Source organism: Chelonia mydas, chromosome 8 (genome assembly GCF_015237465.2).
Source record: "Chelonia mydas isolate rCheMyd1 chromosome 8, rCheMyd1.pri.v2, whole genome shotgun sequence".
In the NCBI taxonomy this organism is placed as follows: Eukaryota; Metazoa; Chordata; order Testudines; family Cheloniidae; genus Chelonia; species Chelonia mydas.
In genome coordinates, this window is record NC_057854.1 from 38,026,859 (window position 1) to 38,050,302 (window position 23,444).

At 57.5% G+C, this 23,444-nt stretch overlaps 1 protein-coding gene across 4 annotated transcripts in view; it reads right to left on the bottom strand.

Moving 5' to 3' along the window:
* FCHSD1 (FCH and double SH3 domains 1) overlaps nucleotides 1–17,157 on the bottom strand; it is a 30,172-nt gene extending 13,015 nt beyond the window's left edge. For all 4 annotated transcript variants that reach the window (XM_043552939.1, XM_037906752.2, XM_037906754.2 and 1 more), the window contains exons 1-8: nucleotides 17,016–17,157; nucleotides 16,575–16,672; nucleotides 15,617–15,662; nucleotides 9,568–9,641; nucleotides 2,296–2,440; nucleotides 2,007–2,143; nucleotides 1,626–1,689; nucleotides 1,218–1,346 (exon numbers count right to left, since the gene is read on the bottom strand). In XM_043552939.1, coding sequence (XP_043408874.1) covers nucleotides 1,218–1,346; nucleotides 1,626–1,689; nucleotides 2,007–2,143; nucleotides 2,296–2,440; nucleotides 9,568–9,641; nucleotides 15,617–15,662; nucleotides 16,575–16,672; nucleotides 17,016–17,036 — 714 coding nt within the window. In that variant the 5' untranslated portion in view covers nucleotides 17,037–17,157. The remainder of the gene's footprint in view (nucleotides 1–1,217; nucleotides 1,347–1,625; nucleotides 1,690–2,006; nucleotides 2,144–2,295; nucleotides 2,441–9,567; nucleotides 9,642–15,616; nucleotides 15,663–16,574; nucleotides 16,673–17,015) is intronic.
* Nucleotides 17,158–23,444: the final 6,287 nt, after the last annotated feature.

Here is a 23,444-nt window from a genome sequence, read left to right on the forward strand (position 1 = left end):
GGCATTCGCGAGGATCCAAGGTGCCGAGGAAGGCGGACGCCTGCTGAAAGAAACGCAGCCACTCCGGGCCCGATGTTGGGGCATAGACGTTGACAAGATTGACCACGAGCCCCTCCATACGTACCCGGAGGTGCGGCAGGCAGCCCGGCACAGCCTCGGCAATCCCCAGCACCTCGGGCCGTAGGTCGGGGGAGAACAGGGTCGCCACTCCAGCCATACGAACTGTGAGATGGCTAAAGTAGACCCTGTCCCCCCATTCCAGCCGCCAGCTATCTTCGGCGGCCAGATCTGTATGGATCTCCTGAAGGAAAACCCCCCCTCCCGAAGGAAGGAGAGCACCTGGCACCTGCGGAGACCCATCCTACAGCCCCGGGTGTTTAACGTTGTGATGGTGAGAGATGCCATGAGGAGGGCTGGGGGCAGGAGTTCTGGCTGTAGGGGCTGTCCCAGCCTTTGCCAGGAAGGCTGCTGTAGTGCTAGGGAATCTCTTTCAGCCCATCAGCAGTTTCGCGCTAAATGACAAACGCGTTCTTTCCCGCCCGTGGGACACCGAGCTGGGGCTGCCCAATGGCAGCGACCTTGGACTCCTCCCCTCCCAGAATCACAGCGGTTCCGCCATGCCTGACGTGCGGAAGAGGAGCGAGCACTGCATCCCCAGCCTGGGAGCAGGTGGGTACATGCAGCAAACCCTCTGCGCCAAGAACCACGCCCTGGTGCTCAAAGGCAGAGCCCAGGGGGCAGCTGCACAGGAGACATATCACAGGCACAGATATGGCCTGGCTTCAGGTCTCAGGGGAACCTCAACAGGAGGGAAGGGCCTTCGCCCATGTCCGGCCCCAGCTGCACAGCAGATGCTTTCCAAAGCAAACCTGGAACTCCAGGACCTCAAGCCCACCACCACCCAAGGCCTCTGCTCCCAGCTCTGCCACCCTCCTGGGGCAGGGCTAAGAGGCTCCCGCCTTCTCAGTGAGCTACACAGGGAACCTCCACAGGCCCCAGGATGCTGTCACCCTAGGGAACCCGGCAGAGAGAGGGGCTGGGGCACTCAGCAAAGCAGCAACACAGCTGGGAACAGCTCCAGGATTCGGGGTTGTTAGTCTCCCCTCTAGTCACTGGAGCCCACCTCCCGCCCCTAGACTGGCTCCTTAGGGCAGGCAGGAGCATGAGTGCCCCAGCTGGCAGAGGGGCTGGCTGGCTGCAGGGCAAGGCTCTTCTACCTTCATGACGGCAGGCAGCTCGATGTGGTAGTAGTGCCCCAGGTGGGCATTGGCAGCTCCCAGCGTCAGCAGGTATTCATTCTGCGCCACCGCCAGCTGCTGCGAGTACTCGGCCAGCTGCACGGAAAACTGTGGGTGGTGGGGAGAGCACAGCCTGGGTAATGGGGCAGAGCATGGCCAGCTGCCCCGTGCCCTCTGCGGAGAATCCCCCGATCAGCCCCGGCATCCCCCTCTCCCCACAATCAGCCCCTCCCTCAAAGAACTCTGCCCTCCCCTCATATGGTGTCCCAGGGCCTCCCAGCAGCCCTGTACCCAAAGCACTGCCCCTCCCACAGGAAGAGTCAGGCTTTCCCCACCGTGCCCGCCAGGCCCCCTTGGCCAGAGGCCTGAGCCTGCAACAACTCTGACCTTGGTGCTGAGCTTCTGCAAACTGGCCTTGGTGTGGAATATGCCATGGTCACTCTTCCGGAGCCTACAGAAGGGACATGGCTATCAGTGCTCAGGTCGCTTCCCCTTCCCACAGGCCCCTCCAAGACAGGCACACTCACCCCACACCAAGGGAGCCACGCCTGCAGTGGGGGCTCTCTCTAGGCCCCACAGAGCACCCTGCCCTCATGGGGTGCAGCCAGAGGCAGAGGTGGGTGGTCAGGAGATCCCCTCCCCAGGACCGGTGGGATCATGTTTCTTGCATGGACCATCTGACCAACACCCAGGCACCATGGTGCCCTCATTAGATGCCCTTACAGGCCCCCCCAGCCCTGATCCACAGGGCAGGTGATGCTTGCTCACCGGGCCTCCACATCAGTCGCTTTCTCCTTGGCCACCTCGCTGACCCGCTGCAGATGCACGTAGCGCTTCTTGGCTTTGCCCACTTCCTTCACCGTCTCCAGGAGCTCTGCCTGTACCCTCTGCAGCTGCTCCGTGCTCTGGGGCAGAGAGGAGGTGTGAGCCCCACAGCCCCTCCCCCAGGCTGCCCGGCGCCTGCCCCCTGCTCTGGGAAGCCCCTCTGAAGAGCAGGAAGTTGGGGCCTGTACCCCAGTCTCTCCTCCCCTCCCCCCCTCCCCCCCACAGACTGTACCTTTTTGAGCAGGTGTTCCTTGGACAGTCGGGTGGTTTTAGCCACCTCCAGACTCAGGCTGCGGTAATTCTCTGAGGCTGCCACCCGGGCCTGCCCGGTGCACACCGTGCTGTCAATCGCCCCCTTCCAGACGGCAAAGGCACTCCTGCAGGGGACGAACACCAGAAGGAGCCTGGCTGCCCCCACGGAGCAGAGCAGCCCCTCTCCCCCACACTAGCCCTGTACACGCACCCTGTCTCCCGCCCCCTGTCTCCACAGCAGCTGTCCCAGCTCCTCCATTGCACCTGGATGGCCAACCTGCTCCAGGGACCCCATGGCTCCCAGACCCTGAATGGAGAGCCCTGGGTTGGGTGCTTTGCACAGCCCAGCCTGGCTGGCTCTTCCCTGGGTTTCTGCCAACGTGCAGTCCCAGATCTATCTCGGGGCCATAATCCAGCCCTGCCTCTGGAAGCAGCAAAGCCATTTCCTGAGCTTCTGTCCACCCGCCTCGGTTGCCCGAGCCCCACCCACATCCTGCATCAGCCCTGCGAACGACTGGCCATGCTTGCAGGCCTTGGCAGAATCACTGCTGTCCAGCTGGTTTTTGGGAAGCCCTGTCCCTCGGGATCTCACCCTGCTGCCCAGAAAGTCTGACCCAGAAAAACCCCGTTATTACAGCACAAAGCACCCCCACATGCTTCTCCACAGCCCCTGCAGAACATGACATGGCCTAATGCTGCATGGCCTACGACAGCTCCTGTCATAAATATAAAGGGAAGGGTAAACACCTTTAAAATCTCTCCTGGCCAGAGGAAAAATCCTCTCACCTGTAAAGGGTTAAGAAGCTAAAGGTAACCTCACTGGCACCTGACCAAAATGACCAATGAGGAGACAAGATACTTTCAAAAGCTGGGAGGACGGAGAGAAACAAAGGGTCTGTGTCTGTCTGTATGCTGCTTTTGCCGGGGATAGAACAGGAATGGAGTCTTAGAACTTTTACAAAAAGAAAAGGAGTACTTGTGGCACCTTAGAGACTAACCAATTTATTTGAGCATGAGCTTTTGTGAGCTACAGCTCACTTCATCGGATGCATACATGTATGTAGCTCACGAAAACTCATGCCCAAATAAATTGGTTAGTCTCTAAGGTGCCACAAGTACTCCTTTTCTTTTTGCGAATACAGACTAACACGGCTGTTACTCTGAAACCTGTAATTATCTTAGAACTTTTAGTAAATAATCTAGCTTATGATTTCTTTAAATGGCTGAGAAAGGAACTGTGCTGAATAGAATGATTATTCCTGTCTGTGTGACTTTTTTGTAACTTAAGGTTTTGCCTAGAGGGATTCTCTATGTCTTGAATCTAATTAAACTGTAAGGTATCTACCATCCTGATTTTACAGAGGGGATTTCTTTACTTCTATTAAAAGTCTTCTTGTAAGAAAACTGAATGCTTTTTCATTGTTCTCAGATCCAAGGGTTTGGGTCTGTGGTCACCTATGCAAATTGGTGAGGATTTTTACCAAACCTTTCCCAGGAAGTGGGGTGCAAGGGTTGGGAGGATTTTGGGGGGAAAGATGTGTCCAAACTACGTTTCACAGTAAACCCAGTTAGAGTTTGGTGGTGGCAGTGGAGATCCAGGGACAAAGGATAAAATTAATTTGTACCTTGGGGAAGTTTTAACCTAAGCTGGTGAAAGTAAGCTTAGGAGGTTTTCATGCAGGTCCCCACATCTGTACCCTACAGTTCAGAGTAGGGGAGGAACCTTGACAGCTCCCTCCTCAGCTGCCTTTCCCCTCACGCCCACTCCAGCTCCTAGCTCTCCCCTCCCACTGGCCTCCACTCAGTAGCTTTGGATTTCTCTCTGGCCCTGGACTTTTCTTCTCTCCCCACATGCGCTCCATCAGCAAGGCAGGACATCTCCATCTCTGAAGCACCACCCCTGCCGTCCCCTGTGCGGAGACCCTCTCCGAGCCTTCCTTTCTTGTACCTCTTCCTCCTCATCCCCACCTGAGCCCCAGCTCTCCAGACCAGGGCTGCCCTCCTCACACACGGGAAGAGGTGCAATCCTCAAACTTGGGCTCCCAGCAGGCACCACAGTGCAGGGGACAAGAGCCCCCATTTTAAAGCCCTTGGGGGAAGAGGCAGATTACCATTTTGAGGGGCCCTAGGCCAGAGTAAGTGGGGGCCACTCCCCACCCCTTTTGCCTGCAGTCGCCCTTGCCCCCCGCCTCTCCTCAGCACTCCTGCCGGGGAAATGAGGTTGGGGCATGAGGGCTTGCCAGGATGCTCCTGATGGGGAGCGGGGGAAGCCCCTACACCCCAACCCCATTCTCCAGCAGAAGCACTGGGTGGGTGGGCGGAGCAGGGCACGGGGGCACCCATTTTTCCAGGGCCCCGCAATTGGCATGGGCCCCACTGGCCCAGTAGCTAATCCGCCACTGCTTCGTGGGTTGCTCCAATGAGCCAACAGGTCTTCTCTCCTGGCTCCTATATGTCTTTCCTCTCTGCAACTCCTATTGCCTGTACTGAGCTTCCTGCATCTCTCTACCTCATTGACTCTTGCCCCTCATATCTCCCAGGTGAAAACCTCTCCGCTCTCCACTGTCCCTCTCGTATGCCAGAAAATAAATAGCTCTGGACAGTGTTTAGCGGGAGCACCTTCCCCCTAGAATACCAGAGCTCTCAAGAATGCCACACATATGCACACGCACTCCCATACACACACACACGCCACTGCAGTGCATGGTTAAACTCTGCCGCATTTCACCCAGAAGTGGCTGAATTTTCATGGTAGATAAGCGACTCTCACACAGGTATCACTCGTTCTGTAAATGTAGTCACCTCTGGGGTGAAACATGGCAAAGTTTAACAATGCACTGCAATGCCACAAAACCTGGTGGGGAATGGGAAGCGAAGAAGAATTTCATTGTGATGCTGGCAGCTTGTGCCAGGGTCCTAGGTCTTGCTGAACGCTTACAAATGCATAGCTGGAAACCAGTCTTTCTTCCCTGTGTGTTGGCACAATCAAAATAGATGTTAGATGTGAAGTTGATAAGAATGTGTTTAATGTTTTATAAAATGCTTGTAGGATGCTGCATGTACTGTCCTCACTCAGCTACGCCCCATGTTATAAAGTGATAGCAAGCATCTGCATTGTAAACCTCTGTGACTGCGTAACTCACCACACAGGGAAAAAGCCTTGTGTAATGCAAACGATGGGCTCTAACAAGATGTTAAATCCTGTTCATTAAATGCAAAGGAGCCATTGTGTGAGATCAAGGCTCAAAGACTTTAAGTGCTTTCTTTCCCCTCATCCCATGAAGAAGGGACCTGCATGGGAACTGTTGTGATTGGCTTGATTTCTGAGGAAAGAAGATACAAAAATGCCTTACAAGGAAAACTGACCATCTCTTTGCTGCTTGAAGCAAACACGTCCAGGGCCGGGGACTCTATACTGAAGTGAGAGATCTTCCAGGGTTATCCCTGGGTTTGCCCAGAAAGACATTTTGAATGGACAGATTATTACATCTCTGTCACCTTTAGGAATCATACATGGTAACTCACTTGTGTATACATTTGCTTGCTTCAACCTGTAAATAACCCATTTCTTTATCTAGAGGTTTATTAACTAGGAAAATTTATTACAGGATGGGCTACAGGCGTTGTCTTTGGTGTAAGACCTATAGTACCAGTTGATCTGGCGGTAAGTGACTGATCTCTTGGGACTGGAAGCAATCTGAATATTGTGTGTTTTTTTGGTGTAAGTGACCATTTATCGCTAAATCCACCTTGCCTGGGTAGCAACATAGACTAGAGAGTCTGAGGGGACTGTCTGTGACTCCATGGTGAGACTGGTACAGTGATCCAGGAGTTCACAGTTGTTACAGGGTTGGTGAAATCTAATTACAGAACACACCGCCAGCTTGGGGTGTCTGCCCTGTTTCTGACAGTCTGCCCTCAGTTGACACTCAGTGTCATGAGCCTCCAGACAGCATGACACCCCTCTCCAGTTCAAACGGGCAGAAAGATAATTGCCCACTTTCAGTACCAAGAAATTCCAATGGCCAAGGCACAAAGGCTGTGTCTGCACCAAGCATTCACAGCTCTCTCCCCACGGTTGGCCTAGCACTGCTCAAGCTCTGCCTGGGCTAGCAATGGCAGAAGGACCCATGATGGCTAGACAAGGGTGAAATGCCCACAGCCATCTCTACACAACTGCTCCCACGAGGGTAGGGGAACTGGGAACAGCAGGGAAAATGCTGAGGTTCTACTCTAACAGCATTAGCTAGCAGGTGCCTCCCACCCCAAGGCCTAGCTACACCATCCTCCTTCCCCAACATCCCCGTAGATCTACACCCTGATATAGACACCACCCTGCCCACAAGACCTAGCTGCACCTGCTCTGGGATCTACACCATAACAGACACCCCTGCACCCCAGACATTCCCATGTCCCCCTGCCCTGACACCCCTGGGGATGTACACTCCAAAACAGACACCCCAATAATCTAGCCTCTCCCCCATGCTCTGTTCCTCTGGGATCTAGCCCCCTGCACCCACCCACTCTCTCCCCTCCTCGCTGATCAGCTGCCATAGCTAGGCCAGCTTCCGCAGCAGGGCTGGGGGTCTCTGCTCTGGTGCAGCTGGGATGTAGCACCATCTCTGCTTGAGCACTGCTTCATCCCCCTCAGAGCCCCCCGGGCACAATTCCCTGCTGGCTGAAAATCTGGGACATTCAAAATGGGGCCGAGAGTGAGGCTGCCAAGTCCATGTACAGAACCAGCCAAACCGTCAGGGTGAGCTCAGGAACTTCCTGCTGGTTCAGCACTTGCACATGCCAGGCCATGCAGGGAGGCACCTGACAAAGACTTCAGGAACCTCACTGCAGGCCCCATTGTTTACATTCCTGGCCTGAATTAGCTCTGACCTCCCCACAGCCAGCACTCCTGCCCCATTCCTCATAGTGCCCCCTGCTGGGAGAGGCTGGGGCTGGAGTACCTGGGAGCTCCCCACAGCCAGTGCTCCTGCCCCATTCCTCAGAGTGCCCCCTGCTGGCAAAGGTGGTGAGCTTTTGTGATAATTGGGCCTACAAATGTATCCTGCTTGTGAACCTAACTGTGGGAAGTGGCTAAAGATTTATGAAATGTTCCAATAACAATGAAGGTTGATGGGAAAAGGTGCAAAAAGGAGACAGGGAAACAGAATTAGTCCAAATAAAAAGGCTCCTGCTATCACTCAAGGATTGTGCTAGGATCAGGCCTGGTGAACAAGAAAAGTGTGGGACTGGAAATTAATGGACCAAAATAGGGTTGCCAACTTTCTAATTGCACAAACCTGAACACTCTTTCCCCACCCTGTCCCTTCCCTGAGGCCCTGCTCACTCCACCCCCCCCACCATCTCTCGCTCTCCCCCACCCTCACTCACTTTTACCAGGCTGGGACAGGGGATTGGGGTGCAGGAGAAGGTGAGGGCTCCAGCTGGGGGTGTAGGCTCCGGGGGGGGGCAGAAATGGGGGGTTCAGGGCATGGGAGAGGGCTCTGGGTTGGGGCAGAGGGTTGGGGTGCAGGAGGGGGTGAGGGCTGTGGCTGGGGGCGTGGGTTTCAAAGTGCAGGAGGGGGCTCAGGGTGGGGGTTTGGGGTGCAGGCTCTGGGAGGGAGTTTAGGTGCAGAAGGGAGCTAAGGGCTGGAGCAAAGTGTTGGGGGGGGGTCTGGGAGGGAGTTTGGGTGTGGGAGCGGTTCCGACCTGGGGTAGGGGTTTGGGGTGCACTTACCTCGGGCGGCTCCTGGAAGCAGCCTGCATGTCTGGCTCCTAGGCTCAGGGGCAGCCAGAAGGCTCTGTGTGCTGCCCCTGCAGCTCCCATTCGCCATGGTTCCTGGCCAATGGAAGCTGAGGAGCTGGTGCTTGCGGTGGGGGCAGCACACAGAGACCCCCTGGCCGCCCCTCTGCCTAGGAGCTGGACATGCCAGTCGGTTCTGGGAGCCATGCGGAGCCAGGGCAGGCAGGGAGCCTGCCTTAGCCCTGTTGCGCCGCTGACTGGACTTTAGCCTATTAAAATCTCCCAGATCGCCTTTAATAGTCACCGGGAGATTGAGGCCGATTCCGGGAGACCCTCGGTCGATCCAGGAAGGTTGGCAACCCTAACTGGCAATTAGACCGAATTGGCAACCAACATACCGAGAGGATGGGCTAGTCCGCCAACACTGCTCCTTGTGTTCTCAGAAAGAAACTTTGTGGGGGGGCAGGGGGGGGACTGCTTCCCCCCCACCCCCATGTGTCTTCTTTCTTCCCTACCTTATTTCTTCTCTTCTCCCCCTTCCCCTTTTTCCTTCGGTCTAATATGAGTCTGGCTTAACCGTCCAAGACTGCATATTTTGCAACACTTCTGTGAGCCTGGCATCAAAGAGGAAACTCAAAGCAATGCCCTAAACAGCCTGATACTCGTACTAGTTTGCCAGGTCTCAGGGCAGCTAATCAGACCATGTGCTGGGCCTGTTTTGTTCCAGCAGCGAAGCTGCGAATGAAAGTCAACACCAGAGCCAAAAGCTGAATTTTCTGCCCTCGCTGTTCTCATCTCTCCCCTTCGGTGTGTGTTTGGCTTGTTTTGTTTTCTAGACAGCAGGATCAGGCTTTAACAACAATTCCAGCTCCAGCTAACTTCTTTTCCCCGAAAGGCCAGTTATTACCATCTCTGCTACCATCTAAGAGACTGTCCAACAAGGGGCTTTTCCTTCTAAAGACTCTCCAGCTAAGGGGAAGGGACCCAGGGATGTGGTTACACTGACAGCCTGACTTAATACTTCACATTTCAAACTCTTGAATTGTTTTTCCTCCTTTGCTGTATCTTCAATAACAGGCTGCTTAATGAGGTGTTGCCACGGTACGACGTACGCTGGGGTCTCAAGGTAGCAAACCCTGATCCTTGTTTAACCCTGTTTAGTGCTGGACAGTGAGTGAGTGCGTCACGTTAACATCTCTGACTCTTTGGGCCCATATATTCCACCTAAGTTAACAGAACAGAGCTCCCCCAACAGCCAGCTCTCCTGTTCTGCTCCCTACAGCACCCCCTGCTGGAGAAGGCTGGGACTGGAGTTACTCTGAGCTCCCTACAGCTGGTGTTCCTATGCTATTCTTTATAGTGCCTCCTGCTGGCAAGTCCAGGACTAACATAGCAGCGAGCTGCCCCTGGCTGGAGCTCCCTCACAGCCCCAGATGCTGACAGCAGGGCAGGGCAGGCCAGCCCAGTACAAACAGCGCGTGGCTAGCAGGCTCAGGGCCCAGCGAGTTGTCCCACCTGGAGTCGTTGGTCTCACTTCGGCCCCGCTGCCAGTCTCTCTTCAGGAACTGACCCGCCAGCCTCTGCAGTGCCTGCAAACAAACCCTAGATCAGTCACCGGTGCATCTCTTCTACCGGCCCCACCTGGGGCTTCCAGCCAATGAGGGAAGGAGGCTTCTCCCAGACAGGGCTCGCACCCAGGGCACCAAGCTCCTCCACCTCCTGGTTTGTTCCCAGCAGTGCCCCACTCAGAGAACAAAACCACGGCTGTTCCTATGCACACTGCACATGTCCCAGCAGCGCCCCCCAGGGCACACTTCCCACACCGGGACAGTCAGAAGAACTGCGGAACGAGCGCGGCACCGACCAAGGCTGTGCAGTCATTCAGCCAGGTACAGAGTCAAGTGCGTTGTCTCTAACCATGAGCCCCCCTCCCTCCAGGGCCTCCCTCTGGGAGAGGCCGGCAATGGAGCAGCGAGGAGCCAGCACTAATGCACCTCTCCCTCCAGCGCCTCCTGCTGAGGGAGGCTGAGAGCTCTCCAAGGCCAGAGTTTGGCCACTGTTCTCTGCCCCTTTGGGCCCTTTGCTGCCTGCAACAACAATGAAATGGGAGTGAGAAATGGAGGGGTAGTGCAAGCGAGGGGACAGAATGAGTGGGGCAGGAGGCCAGCAACAGAGCGAGGCAGCTGGAGAGCGAGAGCACAAGTATCTATTACAGGGGAGAACCCTGGTCTGCGAGGGAGGCAGGAAACGAGGCAGCTGAGTGGAGCAGGGGCGATGGAGTCACAAACCAAGAGCAGGCCTACACTCAGAAGGCTTGGCCAGGGTGGTTAAACCGCTGTCCTACACTGGCAACGTGTTCCTCACGCAGACGCAGCTCAGCCTGGCAAACTGTATTTGGACTAGCCCAGCTTAATCCAGTCCCCTCAGCGAAATAAGCCACTCTGGCAAAGATGCAGTATGACGAGGGTTTGTGTTGTTATCTCAGTGCGGCTGTGCCCGCACTAGGGGTTTGGCTGGCACTATTCGAGCTATACAAATCCCACGCTTCACCCCACTGACCGATATGGCTAGGCCGGCGAAGTCTGCCTTAGAGACGGGCCAACAACACAATCAGCTGCGTCCTGGAGGTAGGATGGCGTGGGGGCAGGGAGGGGCACCAGCCACTGGGACGGGCAATGGAGGGCAAGAGGCCAGCAATGACCCTGCTTCCAGCACAGAGAACTATGTGGGCAGCTGGCACAGGCTCCTGAGGGGACTCAGAGCCTAGCACAGCCCCCTGCAGCCCAGGGTCTGTGGCCTGACTGCACAGCCGCCATACACATTGTGAGCATCTCTCAGAGAAAGCAGGTAGCTCTGCTGCAGGGGCACATCTCCCTCCTGAGCACCACGCAGAAACAGAGGCCTGCTCAAGGCAGGGAGCTTGGCAAACTCTGCTGAGGCTGTGGCATCATTACGCAATTGGTTGGCGAGACAATGCCCACCGCCGCCCGATGCAGCAGGCACGGCCCATCCCCTCTGTGGTACCCACTAAGGGCTGTCCACACAGGGGCGTTGCACTGGTTTAACCCAGGGCATGAAACCCTTGCGTGGATGCTCTTATTCTGGTTTAAACCAGCCTTTTGTCCGTTTCGGTTCACTTGAGTGGGGACAGGTTCAGGCTACATGGAAATGAGCTGCTCGGGAAGAGAAAGTGTCCACGGCGGGGTCTGCACCACTTTAACAACACCACCTTCGCAACCAGTTCAAATGAATCCGGCGCATCCTTCCTGTGTGGTCACAGCCCAAGGAACATGGACCTCATGCAAGTGACACCTGCAGCTACCGGGAGGCCTGCATGTCACCTCCAGCAGGGGCCCCATTCTCCCAGCGAGCTCGAGAGCACAGAGCCCTGGGGAGGAGGTGGGAGTGGAAGAACCAAGCTCTGGCTGACGCTGGTCGCCCAGTCTCTTTGGCTAAGGGGACTGACCCAGTGAGCCCCAGTGCCCACAGGGTTCCAGAGCTTAGACATTAGCATGTGCTGGCTCAGCTGGCTCAGCTCTCAGGAGCCGCCTAGCAACAGGGACACTATAGAGCTGCTGCCAGGGGACTGCAGCGAGATGTCAGCCCCTGAATAACGTGATTTGGAAAGGGAACAATCCTGCTTCTCCTGGGCCTGTCACCCACCATGGGGGGAAACCAGCAACAGGATTAAAGCAAATAAACAGTGGCAGTTTTCAGGAGTGAGAGCAGCTAGAGATAAAGGAGTGAGGTCAGAGCCCCCCTGGGCAAGCTGGAGAGCCAGCAGCGTGCCGGAGTTCAAGGCTATGAAACAGCTCGACCAGTCAGCCAATTCACTTGCACCTTCCAAAATATTCTCCTCTAAATCCAAGACGTGTCAGACCTGGAGGAGGGTCTGGGGTTTTGAGGAGTGACAGCGAGCTCCCTTCTCCGCCCCATCTCTCAAACTCGGCTGAGAGTCGTGACCACGACGGGCCAGCAAATGCCCAGCTCGTAGCATGGGAAAAGGTGCCCAGCCAGGGGCCAGTTCAGAAGACTGTGTAGCAGCCTGGCAAATGGGGGCTTGATGACAACACAGTATGATCTATTCTATGGGAATCAAGGCTGTGAGATTTAACCTAGGAAATGGGACATGGCAGCAGATGGAATCAACACAGACAGGTGGAACGCAACACACAGTGGGGCCACATCAAGTACTCACACACAGCTGGGCGGGGAGTTAGTGGTAATCTCTCGAGCTAGGCCTAGGAATCAACATGGGCAGTGACGACATCTGCTCAGCGCCCAGCAGCAGCCAGGAGAGAGAAGAAGAAGTTAGGTCGGAGCAGGGACAGGCAGGAAATAACACAGGAAGGATGTCACGTGCACAGGAGACACCTCTGCGCTCGCTCGCCTACCCACCTTGCCAGAGGAACGGGCCAGACAAGGAGACAGGTGGCCAGAGCAGCCACGAGAGGAAGCAACACCGATCAGGGCCCTTTCATTTTGGAGAGGAGAAAAGAAAGAGGCACAGACAGACCCCAGCCCGCAGTCATAGAGGCCCACAGCCCCCATCTCTGAGGTGTGCCTAGGACCCCGGCCCCTCTCACACGGACACGCAGCCCCCCCTCTCTGGGGTATCCCAGCACCTCCGGCCCTGTCACAGGGGCACACAGCCCCCCTCTCTGCAGTGTCCCCACCACCTCGTCCCCTTTCACAGGGGCATGCAACCCCCCTCTCTGGGGTGTCCCCACCACCTCCTGCCTTGTCACAGGGGCACACAGCCCCCTCTCTGGGGTGTCCCTTAGTCCTGATTCCCTGGAAGAAGCCCGCATGCGCGTCTGTCTCAGGATGTTCCCAGGTGCCCTACTCAGCTTTGCTCGCTGCACTCATCCACTTGGCGACACTGTCTCGGTTCCTGGCCAGCGGTGCCATCAGCACACAGAGGGCCTCCCACTCTCTGCGTAGCCACCTCTCTCTCCACCTGCCCTTCTCCACTTCCTCTTGAGTGAAGGCAATTTGAACAGGGCCTGGCAGCAATCCTACCCTCCCTCATGCGAGCATGCCCCATATCCTCCTGGTATCACCACTAGGAGCCCCAGCTTCCTCATTAGTCAGCTTCTTCTCAGTGCAGCCATGTGTCTAACCTTATAGGCATCTCACAGCCCTGCCACAGAGCCAATGGGGCCAGAGCCTCCACAGCCCCGGCAGCCACTTGATGGTGGGTCACACCTCTCGTCTTCCTTCTGCTCACGGCACATTCCTCAGCCACCCACGCAGTCCCCTCTGCTCTCTTTCAGGAGAGCTCAGGCTCAAGCCCCTCTGGGAGGTCTGGCCCCACCAGGGGCACTGAGCACTTGGGAACCCTGACCCTTAACACCACAGGCTGACCCAGCACTCCTCCCCTCATTCCTTCACACCTGCCGGCTGCTCCCTTCACTCCTCCTGTCTCCATGAATTCTTCTCTTGCTGAGTCTATCGCACTCTCTCTATTACCCCCAGCTCTTTGGGGAGCTCATTCTCTTTCCACCCTTTCAAACCCTCGCCTGGTACCTTCAAGTTTCTTCCCTTCCTCACCTTGCAGGCTCAGCATTTGGTTCTCCCTTGGGGGCTGCAGCTCGGGTGGGATGGTGTTACTTATTGTCCTTTGTAGCAGAAGCTCTGTACCATGAAAACACAATGTAATACTAGATAACGAACTCTCCTGAGAAGGCCATTTAGAGGCTTTCATTGCCTAAGGACCAGGTGGCACGTGAAGTAAAAAGGCTAACGTTCTGAATGAATCAAAGGAAAGGATTCTCTGCTAACCTATGGAATTCACTGCAGCAGGACATTTGAGGCAAACCACTTAAGAAAAACTTGCCACTTAAAAGAGCAGCACGCACCATGGCCCTAGCAAGGAGAACAGGGAAAGTGGGCCCCATTACCAAGTCCCTGAAAGATTCTAGCCATTCCATATCCACTCTCTGCAAGATGGAGATTGGACTGGAACTTTACCAGAGGATTCTCCAGCTTCAGGGCACAAGGTGGAGCTCAGCCAGGCTCAGAGAGGAATTTGCTTCCAAGGGGTAACACTGTGGACACAACACATAGCATGACGGGCATTTCACGTTTTACATCAGACCAGTGACCTACTTAGGAATGACGGTGCCTCTGTTTCTATTGCAGGTGGGAGGGAGCTATGGGGGGGAAAAAGAGGGGGAGATCGTGAGGAGAAAATCCAGAGTAAGGGGGATGGGGAGCCGGCAGGGGGGAGCTGTGAGAGTGCAGGAGGCATAAGGGTTTTGCTGAATGAACACCAAGCTCCTCCTTGGGCCCAGTTCTACAAACGCTTAGTCCCAGTCACGGCCCAGCTGGCTCCAATGTGGCCGTGTGGGAAAATTACTGCAGGATCAGGCCCTCTCTTGATATTTTGATTGCACCCACTGCCATGGTCTCTCTCTAGCACCGGGAGAAAACAGCCCAGCAGAAGGGACCGAATGCCCCTGCCTAGGGGTGGGTGCAGAATCATTTATCCTGGATGTGTTCTCATGGGTGACCTACGCCCAAGGAGAGGCTACTGGGCCAGGTGGGAGCAGGAGAAGAGGGGCTAATGGCAGCAACACCCATTGCTGGTGGGACTCACCAGAGCCATGAGGGTTAAACATATGCCCCCACCCCCCTCCTGCAGTCTAACACCCAGCACTGCAGGCAGCAAGACGGAGAGAGCAGAAGTGTGCCGTGTCAGCCTGGCAGAGATGCTCCCCTCTGACCAGGTGCTGAGCAGCCCTGCTCCACGTGGCTGTTATGCCCAGGGCTCTGCACATCACCCAGATGGTCTCCCCAGTGACAGCTCCATGCTGGTGCCAGCTGACAGCAGAGGAGGCATCGCTGCTGGGAGAGGTAGTGATGGAACCCAGATGCCGCATTGCCCCAGCTCAGGTACCACCGGCGAAGGAGGGCTGACTCAGAGCCTGTCCAGCGGAAGAATGGCGAGAGCTGCCCGTCAGCTACACCATGTCCAATGCCAATAGGTCCTTTTGGACTCCAGTGGAAGGGCTCAAGCCTGTAGAGTTCCATGGGGATGGAGGGACCCAGCACCTCGTTGGATGGGGCCCAGCCTGGCTTTCCCCAAACTTCACCCCAAGGAATAGACATATGACCTGACCTCCCGCTAACAGACCTGATTCATCCCTGGGCTTCGGGCCTCCCTCGCATGCACTCTGATGGCTCCACAGCACCCATGTGCCCAAATAACCAAAGCCTGGAGAACAAGACAATGACAGCTGCACATCTTGTCCTCCACCAGACCCCCCCAGAGGCTCTGGGGTTCATTCCACAGCTCGGAAGAACACTGGCTTCAAACAGGTGGAACAGGCCAGCCCTATTCCTCCTGCTTGGCGTGACATTACTGTGAGCTCTGAGCCATGACAAACAGACCATGACTAAGGCTGGTTGCCAAACTGCTTTGACTTCTTGCCCTAATCGCCTTCGAGTCACCCCTGCCATGGCCTGTGATTAGCACCTTGGGATTCAGATTACACACACCTGTACCGGAATGCGCTCAGTGATGTCTCTGAACAAAGGCCGAGACGTGGCCCCTCCTTACCTGCCCATACTCCCGCTCAATGGCAGATCTCTGCTTGCTGTAGGACCTGCAGGGAGAGCACATGGTGGTAAATGGCAGCTTGTACATGGCTCAGGACATGCCCAGAGCCCCTCACCCTTCATCTGTCAGCCCGGCTTCGTTGCAGCTCCCCATGCACCCTGCACGGCCACTGGGACACCACACCCATGAGTCCTGGGGATTGCCTGCATCAGAGCTAGTAAAAGGGCATGGAGCCTTTTGCCTCCACGGTGCCCATCCCAACATACTCCAGGTGAGCAGCAAATGGAAGCTGTTCCCACGTGACGGCTGCTCGATGGTCCACAGGTGGAACAAATGGCTGAGACTTAGGTCAGTCCCTGGTCAGTACATATCCTCACCATGTAAAGCATGATCACAACCGACACCAGCCAGCACAGGCACAAAACGAATGGGCCCACATTGGGGTGGGGCGGGGGGAACACGAATGGGCCCCGCAGATGACACACCGTGTCCAGTGGGGCAGCAGAAGTGTATTGCCACTGCCTATACCTTACAGGGCTTAGGGTTCTGCCTCCAGCCTCGGCTGTCAGTGACCTCTTAGTAGCTGCTAAATGCATTTTAAATTACCGTCGCTGTAATATATCCCCGCTACTGCTGTCCCCCACCCTGCATTCCCATGGGTCTCTTCCGGCACCATCACCAGGAGCTGCTGGTGAACAGCACAGGGCACAGGCTGCCCAGAGGGTTCCTGCTTCTCAGCTTCATTTGTCTCCTTCCCCCACTGTGAAGAAGGAAAAAGACTCCACCTAGCTCATTGCCCAAATGAGGGATGTCCCGGGGGGAGGGGTACAGCCTGGCAGAGTTTGCAGGTCTCAGCCAGAAGGATCAGCCTGGGGGGCTGACAGCAAGGCACAAGGCGCAGGATAGACACAGCCACTCTCTGCTAGTCCCTGATCCAGGCAGCTTTGGCCTCCGGTACCTGATGTCCTCCAACAGCTCTGTCTCTCGCTGCTGCTTACTCTGCAGGCTGGACAGCTGCTCTATGAAGCGCACTTTCACCTCCTGGGTCAATTTCACCTGCCAAGGAAGGAGTTCTTAGGTCAGGGCCTGGACCCGTGCTCTCCACCCCGGGCCTCACACCCTCTGCAGCATCAGCGGCCCCCTCCCACGATCGGCTCGCCGCTGTCCACACCACAGACCCCTCCCCCCGCTCGGTGTGGCCTGACTTCCAGACCCTGCTAAGCAGGAACCCAGCAATAGCCTGGAAAAGCAGGAGCCGAGAGGGGACAAGGCAGGGTGCTGCAGGGCTGAGCGGGCAGGGCAAGGGCCGAGCGCAGCCACTGCCCACAGCCCTCCCCGGACACTGCCGGTCTGGGCACCGGGCTCCTCCGCTCCGCTCCCCAGCCGCGTCCTGACCCACCTTGCGGGGAGGCGGCTGCATCCTCCCCGGTGAGCTGCGCCCTGTCCTGCAGCGGCCGGGGTTGGGGGAGCCCGGAACTGCCGGGATCCGCCCCCGCCTGTCGGCTCCGCCCCGGCCGGGCCCGGGCTCCTCCCAGCCGCCGGGCGCCGCTCCACGGGCACAGCCAGTGCCTCCGGCCCGCGGCGTAGGGAGGGCAGTGATCCCAGACGGGGCCTGGCCACAGACCGGCAGGGAGAGGCGTTGGGCTGGGCACAGAGGGAGCCCTGGGCACAGACCGGCAGGGAGGGGGCACTGGGCTGGGCAGGGCACAGAGGGAGCCCTGGGCACAGACCGGCAGGGAGGGGGCACTGGGTTGGGCACAGAGGGAGCCCTGGGCACAGACTGGCAGGGAGGGGGCGTTGGGCTGGGCTGGGCACAGAGGGAGCCCTGGGCACAGACCGGCAGGGAGGGGGCATTGGGCTGGGCTGGGCACAGAGGGAGCCCTGGGCACAGACCGGCAGGGAGGGGGCACTGGGTTGGGCACAGAGGGAGCCCTGGGCACAGACCGGCAGGGAGGGGGCACTGGGCTGGGCAGGGCACAGAGGGAGCCCTGGGCACAGACCGGCAGGGAGGGGGCACTGGGCTGGGCACAGAGGGAGCCCTGGGCACAGAGGGAGCCCTGGGCACAGACCGGCAGGGAGGGGGCATTGGGCTGGGCAGGGCACAGAGGGAGCCCTGGGCACAGACCGGCAGGGAGGGGGCACTGGGCTGGGCACAGAGGGAGCCCTGGGCACAGACCGGCAGGGAGGGGGCACTGGGTTGGGCACAGAGGGAGCCCTGGGCACAGACTGGCAGGGAGGGGGCGTTGGGCTGGACACAGAGGGAGCCCTGGGCGCAGACCGGCAGGGAGGGGGCATTGGGCTGGGCTGGGCACAGAGGGAGCCCTGGGCACAGACCGGCAGGGAGGGGGCATTGGGCTGGGCTGGGCACAGAGGGAGCCCTGGGCACAGACCGGCAGGGAGGGGGCATTGGGCTGGGCAGGGCACAGAGGGAGCCCTGGGCACAGACCGGCAGGGAGGGGGCACTGGGCTGGCACAGAGGGAGCCCTGGGCACAGAGGGAGCCCTGGGCACAGACCGGCAGGGAGGGGGCATTGGGCTGGGCAGGGCACAGAGGGAGCCCTGGGCACAGACCGGCAGGGAGGGGGCACTGGGCTGGGCACAGAGGGAGCCCTGGGCACAGACCGGCAGGGAGGGGGCGTTGGGCTGGGCACAGAGGGAGCCCTGGGCACAGACCGGCAGGGAGGGGGCGTTGGGCTGGGCACAGAGGGAGCCCTGGGCACAGACCGGCAGGGAGGGGGCATTGGGCTGGGCTGGGCACAGAGGGAGCCCTGGGCACAGACCGGCAGGGAGGGAGCGTTGGGCTGGGCACAGAGGGAGCCCTGGGCACAGACCGGCAGGGAGGGGGCACTGGGTTGGGCTCAGAGGGAGCCCTGGGCACAGACCGGCAGGGAGAGGGCGTTGGGCTGGGCACAGAGGGAGCCCTGGGCACAGACCGGCAGGGAGGGGGTGTTGGGCTGGGCACAGAGGGAGCCCTGGGCACAGACCGGCAGGGAGGGGGCGTTGGGCTTGGCACAGAGGGAGCTCTGGGCACAGACCAGAAGGGAGGGGGCACTGGGCTGGGCACAGAGGGAGCTCTGGGCACAGACCAGAAGGGAGGGGGTGTTGGCCAGGGATGAGCGCCCTGGAAGTACTGCTTGGTGTTACTGTTACACCGTGTCTGTTGGTGGCACCAACCTCTGCCTGGGGCCCTGTGCCCTTGTCTCTACTCTCCCAGTTGCAGTTCTCAGTGCCAAGGCAGCCCCGGGTCTCTCTGGGGCAGCTGCATGCCCAGTGTCCGTGCAAGGTGCTCAAGGCCTGGCCCTTGCAGCCAGCATTGCCCTGGACTCACGGCCACAACCACCACCTGGTGCTTCCTGTGGGAGCCCCACTCCTGCCTCAGCCTGGCAGAACCCAGCTGTTCTCTCTCCATCTCATCCAGCTGGATCCCCCATACCAAGATCCCCCATACCTGGTGGCACAGGCCTCTGCCTGGTTGGGGAGGATCTCATCTGGAAAATGTACAGCAGGGACCCCCAGCATCGCTTCCTTCCCCATCAAAGCTTGTTGGGCAACAACAGCTGCTTGCCTGGAGCTAGAGCTCTGTCCCAGGTATGCCCCTCACCCTGCCCTGGCCCAGAGGTGGGCACAGTGTGGGACTCGCACATACCTGAGTCCTGCGGGAGCTGGGCCCTTGGGGTGACTGACTCTGGCTCTCTTCTGATGCCTGTGATAGTCCACAGGAAAGTGAGGGTTGGCACATCTGTGCCAATGCAGTTACGGGGGGGAGGACATCCCTCCAATTGCGAGGCGGGTAAGAGCTGCGACCTCAGCTCCTGATGTGGTTCCAATTCCTGGGAGGCTCCTTGGGCTGGGAGTCTGGACAGGGCCGGAGGACAGGGTTCAGCAGTAGTGCCGCAGTATGTGAGGACCTGGCTGGCCAGGTAGCCAGCACAACTGTTCCCTGCACCCCAGGCCCAGTGGTTATCCTGGCCAGCCTTAAAGGACTGAACAGCAGCTCTGGCCTTTCCAAAGCTGGTACACTCACAAGAAGCATGAGCAATGTCTTTCCTTGGGGGAGGGGCTCGAAGGCCCCTGGGGGGAGGGGAGATTGGGGGCAAGTGAGTCCGGGGGGGGTGCTAGGACAGTGCTGTGGTGTGGAGGGGGCCCCCTGGAAGAGGCTGAGATTATCACCTGATAAACTGTTGCCATTTGGTGTCAAGGATCCAGGCCAATCCTGCACTTGCACCCATCATGCATTAGCTGCAAAGCTGTGTCTTTCCTTGCTTTCCCTTGTCCTCTTCCTTCTCTGCCATCCCCATCTTCCCCTTCCCCTCTGCCTCCAGCTCCCTCTCTCTGTCTCATACCATTCCTATCTGAGGCATTGCCACCCATGTGTTCCCTCCTCGATTAGCCTCATTTCCTGCGACTCGTTAATATTGCCCGATCCGCCATGCCCCTTCCCTTTGCTCCACCTTCTCCCCACAAGGAGCTTCCCCGCACCCGGGGACCTGACTGGGGATGGGGCTGAGGGTGATTCTTGGGACAGGGACAGCCTGGGGTTTGGCCCACAGGAGCCAGGCTGGAGAAGAGGTGTGTGGTACATAGAGACACCCAGATAAACCCTGGAGCGGAGCAGAGCAGATCAGGGTGAATAACTGAGGTTTTGGATTGGTGGCAATTCTGAAATATAGAAGAAAAACACTGGGTTCAGCTCCAGCCAAATCTGAACTGGTTTGTGATTGTTAGTGAATCAAAAAAGCCATTTTTGGTCTGTTCCAGAGCGGGGATGTCCTGGGGTGGCACTGGGCATGTGGAGCTATTGGTTAGCCTGGCCCTGGGGGAGAGGGCTGGGGAGCAGGGCAGTTCTCAGTCCTGGGACTGAAACATTCCAAGCCCACAAGCTGGGGGAGCTTCGGGGGACCTGTCACTGAGGGATGTCCGGGGCTGGGAGGCTCCTCGCCAGCTTTGAAGAGTAGCTTGGCTCACTCGCCCCATGCAGTACCCATGGCCCGAGTGCTGTCCCTGCACCGTACACAGTTACAAGGCCTGGGGCCCCTTGCTGAGTGGGGCAGTGTCAGCCCCTAGCACTGTGCCCTCACCTGCCGCTCCAGCGTAATCTGGCCCGTGGTTCTGAGCTACACAGGTCAGTGACTAGTAGTGAGTATTAGTTAAATCCCCAGGGATGGGCATTTGCTCAGTCCTACATTTTCTGCTGTTACTTTAAACCAATCCATGGATCAACGCTGCTCTCCCCACTGTGCTCTAGCGACTTGCCCACTATGACCTTTCAGCGCTCAGGCACTTCCAGGCTCTTCTCACCTAAACAAGGTCAGAACTTTGTAGCTGGGCAAATCCCTCTTCTGACTCCTAGCCCAGAAACACAGCCTGACTTATCTCAATTCATCCAAGACTAGCCAGTCTCCCTTCAGGGGCAGGTTTCGGCTGGTTCTCTGGCTGGGCAAACAGGGAATTGCAGCTCTAGCATGGGAACTATTTTGCAACATTAACCATGATGATCACACCCAGCATGTCAGCTGATGTGCTAGGCCCCAATCCTGTAGCCAGATCCAGGGGGGCAAGCCCAATGGGTCTCTCATGGACACAGGTAGGGCTCCCACCTCTGAGGTGCAAAATATGGGCCTCGTGGGCTGATCCTGAGCCCATAACACTGGCCAGCTGGCAGTGGACACTGAGCACCCGTCCAGCTTTCCTGGGACAGGTACCTCAAAAAATGGATGCTCCTGAGAAAACCTGGACAGGTGGCAGCTCTACTGTGGTGTCCTGCTGCACAGATATGACCAAGGGATTGGGACCTGAGTGAGTTTATTGGTGGTTTAAATGACAGAGGCTGGGGCCCCCTGTTCCAGGCCCATTCTTAATCTCACCCCAGGCCCAGCCTGACCTCCAGGAAAAGGTGTCATGGGGCCTCACTGCTTCTGAGCTCTGCCATGTTCTCCACCCCAGGTCAGTTCTCTGAAGCGTGGCATTAGATCTGATGTTGCTAGGCCTGGCTCCTGCAACGTCCCTGCGGCGCCCTGTTCCACCAGCCCAGCTCTTCGGAACATTCTGAAAATAGAATTGGTTGAATAATGCAGAAAAGTCCTGAATAATTTATTCACCGAATAACAATATCATTCACCATCTCCATTATTCAGCCAGCTGCACAGGGCTGGAGCCCGGCTCAGGGCTTTTTGCTGTTCAGAAGGCGCCACACTGCAGGAACGCTGAACTGCCCAGTCTGCCCCAGTCCTGCTGGGAGGCGGCGGGATTTCTGCTCTCTTTGCTGGTGCTTTATTGGTGTAAGGTGGCTGCAGGTGAGAGAGGCCCTGGGCAACAGCGCAGCAGCCTGGGCTGTTAGTTATGGCTTGGAATAAGGGGGTGAGATAGAAGCCACAGGGCACGGTCACCCTGCTGGCCTTTCTCTAGGGACCTATAAAGGGTGCACAGGGAGTTGGGCCAGTGGCTCCTTCTCCCTTTTTCCCATTGCTCGTTCCCCCTGCCCCCAGTATCTCATTGCAGGAAGCTGCATGGTTGGCTGGCCAAGGAAGGATGGGTGGGAGAAGGGAGTCATGACCAAGTTTTCCAAAGTGCTCAGCTCGCAGAGGAGGATGAGAGTGGCAGGGGCTGCTGGGGGTTGTGCTGCTTTGACAGCCTGCTGCTAAGGAGGTGCCTGCACTGGCCAGCTCGCAAGAAAGCTAAAGGCAGCAGGAGGTCGGGGGTGGGGGGGAGCTAGAGAGCAGACCAGGAAAATGCATGTAGAGGTGGGTTGTAGTGGCTGCAAGATTCCCACTCGGTGCTGCAGCTTGGCCCTGCTCTATTGGGTCCTCTCCATGCATCACTGTACGTCCAGCAGTGGGGCAAGTGGGGATGAGTTGGTCCATCCCTGCACCACGGCGCTTGGGGGGGATGCAGGAGGGGAGTTCCCCTTGCAGCAGCTGCTGCAGCTAAAGCAATGATGGGTGCTCCCACACTGTTGCAGTGGCCTGAGTGAGCGGCAGCCGGCTTGGTGCAAGCCTCAGCGAGAGCTGGATGTCTTAGCAAGCAGCCACAGCATTTCTGGGAGCCTGCAGCACACTGTCCTACCCCGCCATGCATCCGATCCCTGCCCATCCTAGTCATTCCACGATGCACAGCTCTCTGGGAATCACCCATCTGTCACTGTGTCACTGGACCTTACAGTGTGTGCACCCTGTGGAAAAGTCCTCCCGGGTGTAAAGGAGAACAAGGAGTTTCCAGAGGCTTCCCCTTGGAAAAGGACCCAGTTCTCTATGAAATGCTCCAGATGTCTAGAGTAATTTCTACAGGCCCCTATTAAATGGCTAGAGAACCCAGTAGTTTAATCCTTATTCCAGCCTCTTGGTCTGTCCCACAAGGGCATGGGGTGGGGAGAAGTCTTTGGCCAGCCAAAGAACTGCTTGTTCCTTTCAGCCCCAGTATCTGGTTGCTGGCCGTGGATGTTTCCAAGGGACCTGGGCCAGATTTTTTAAGTTGCCGAGAGGCACCGGCTGGGACTTTCCAAAGTGCCTTGGTGCAGCTAAATACCGTTACAAATATGTTACACTGCTGAACTGTGATTCTGCTGCTTAGGGCCCAGGGCTGGCTCCCCAGGCTGACTACAGGGTGTCTCGCAACCTGCTGGCTGCCATGTGTGCCTATGGCATGTCTATGTCTCTGGCTCTCCCTGGCAGGTGTAGGCATTTGAAAATCCGGACTCCTGTCTGGTTGCCATTATGCTGTCCTGGCTGTATGCCCCCAGAGACATGCTGTTGTTGCCGGCACCCAGTGCTGAGAGGCAAAACAACAGCAGGGGTTGGTTCGTTACCCGGTATGCTTCACCCAATAATCACAAC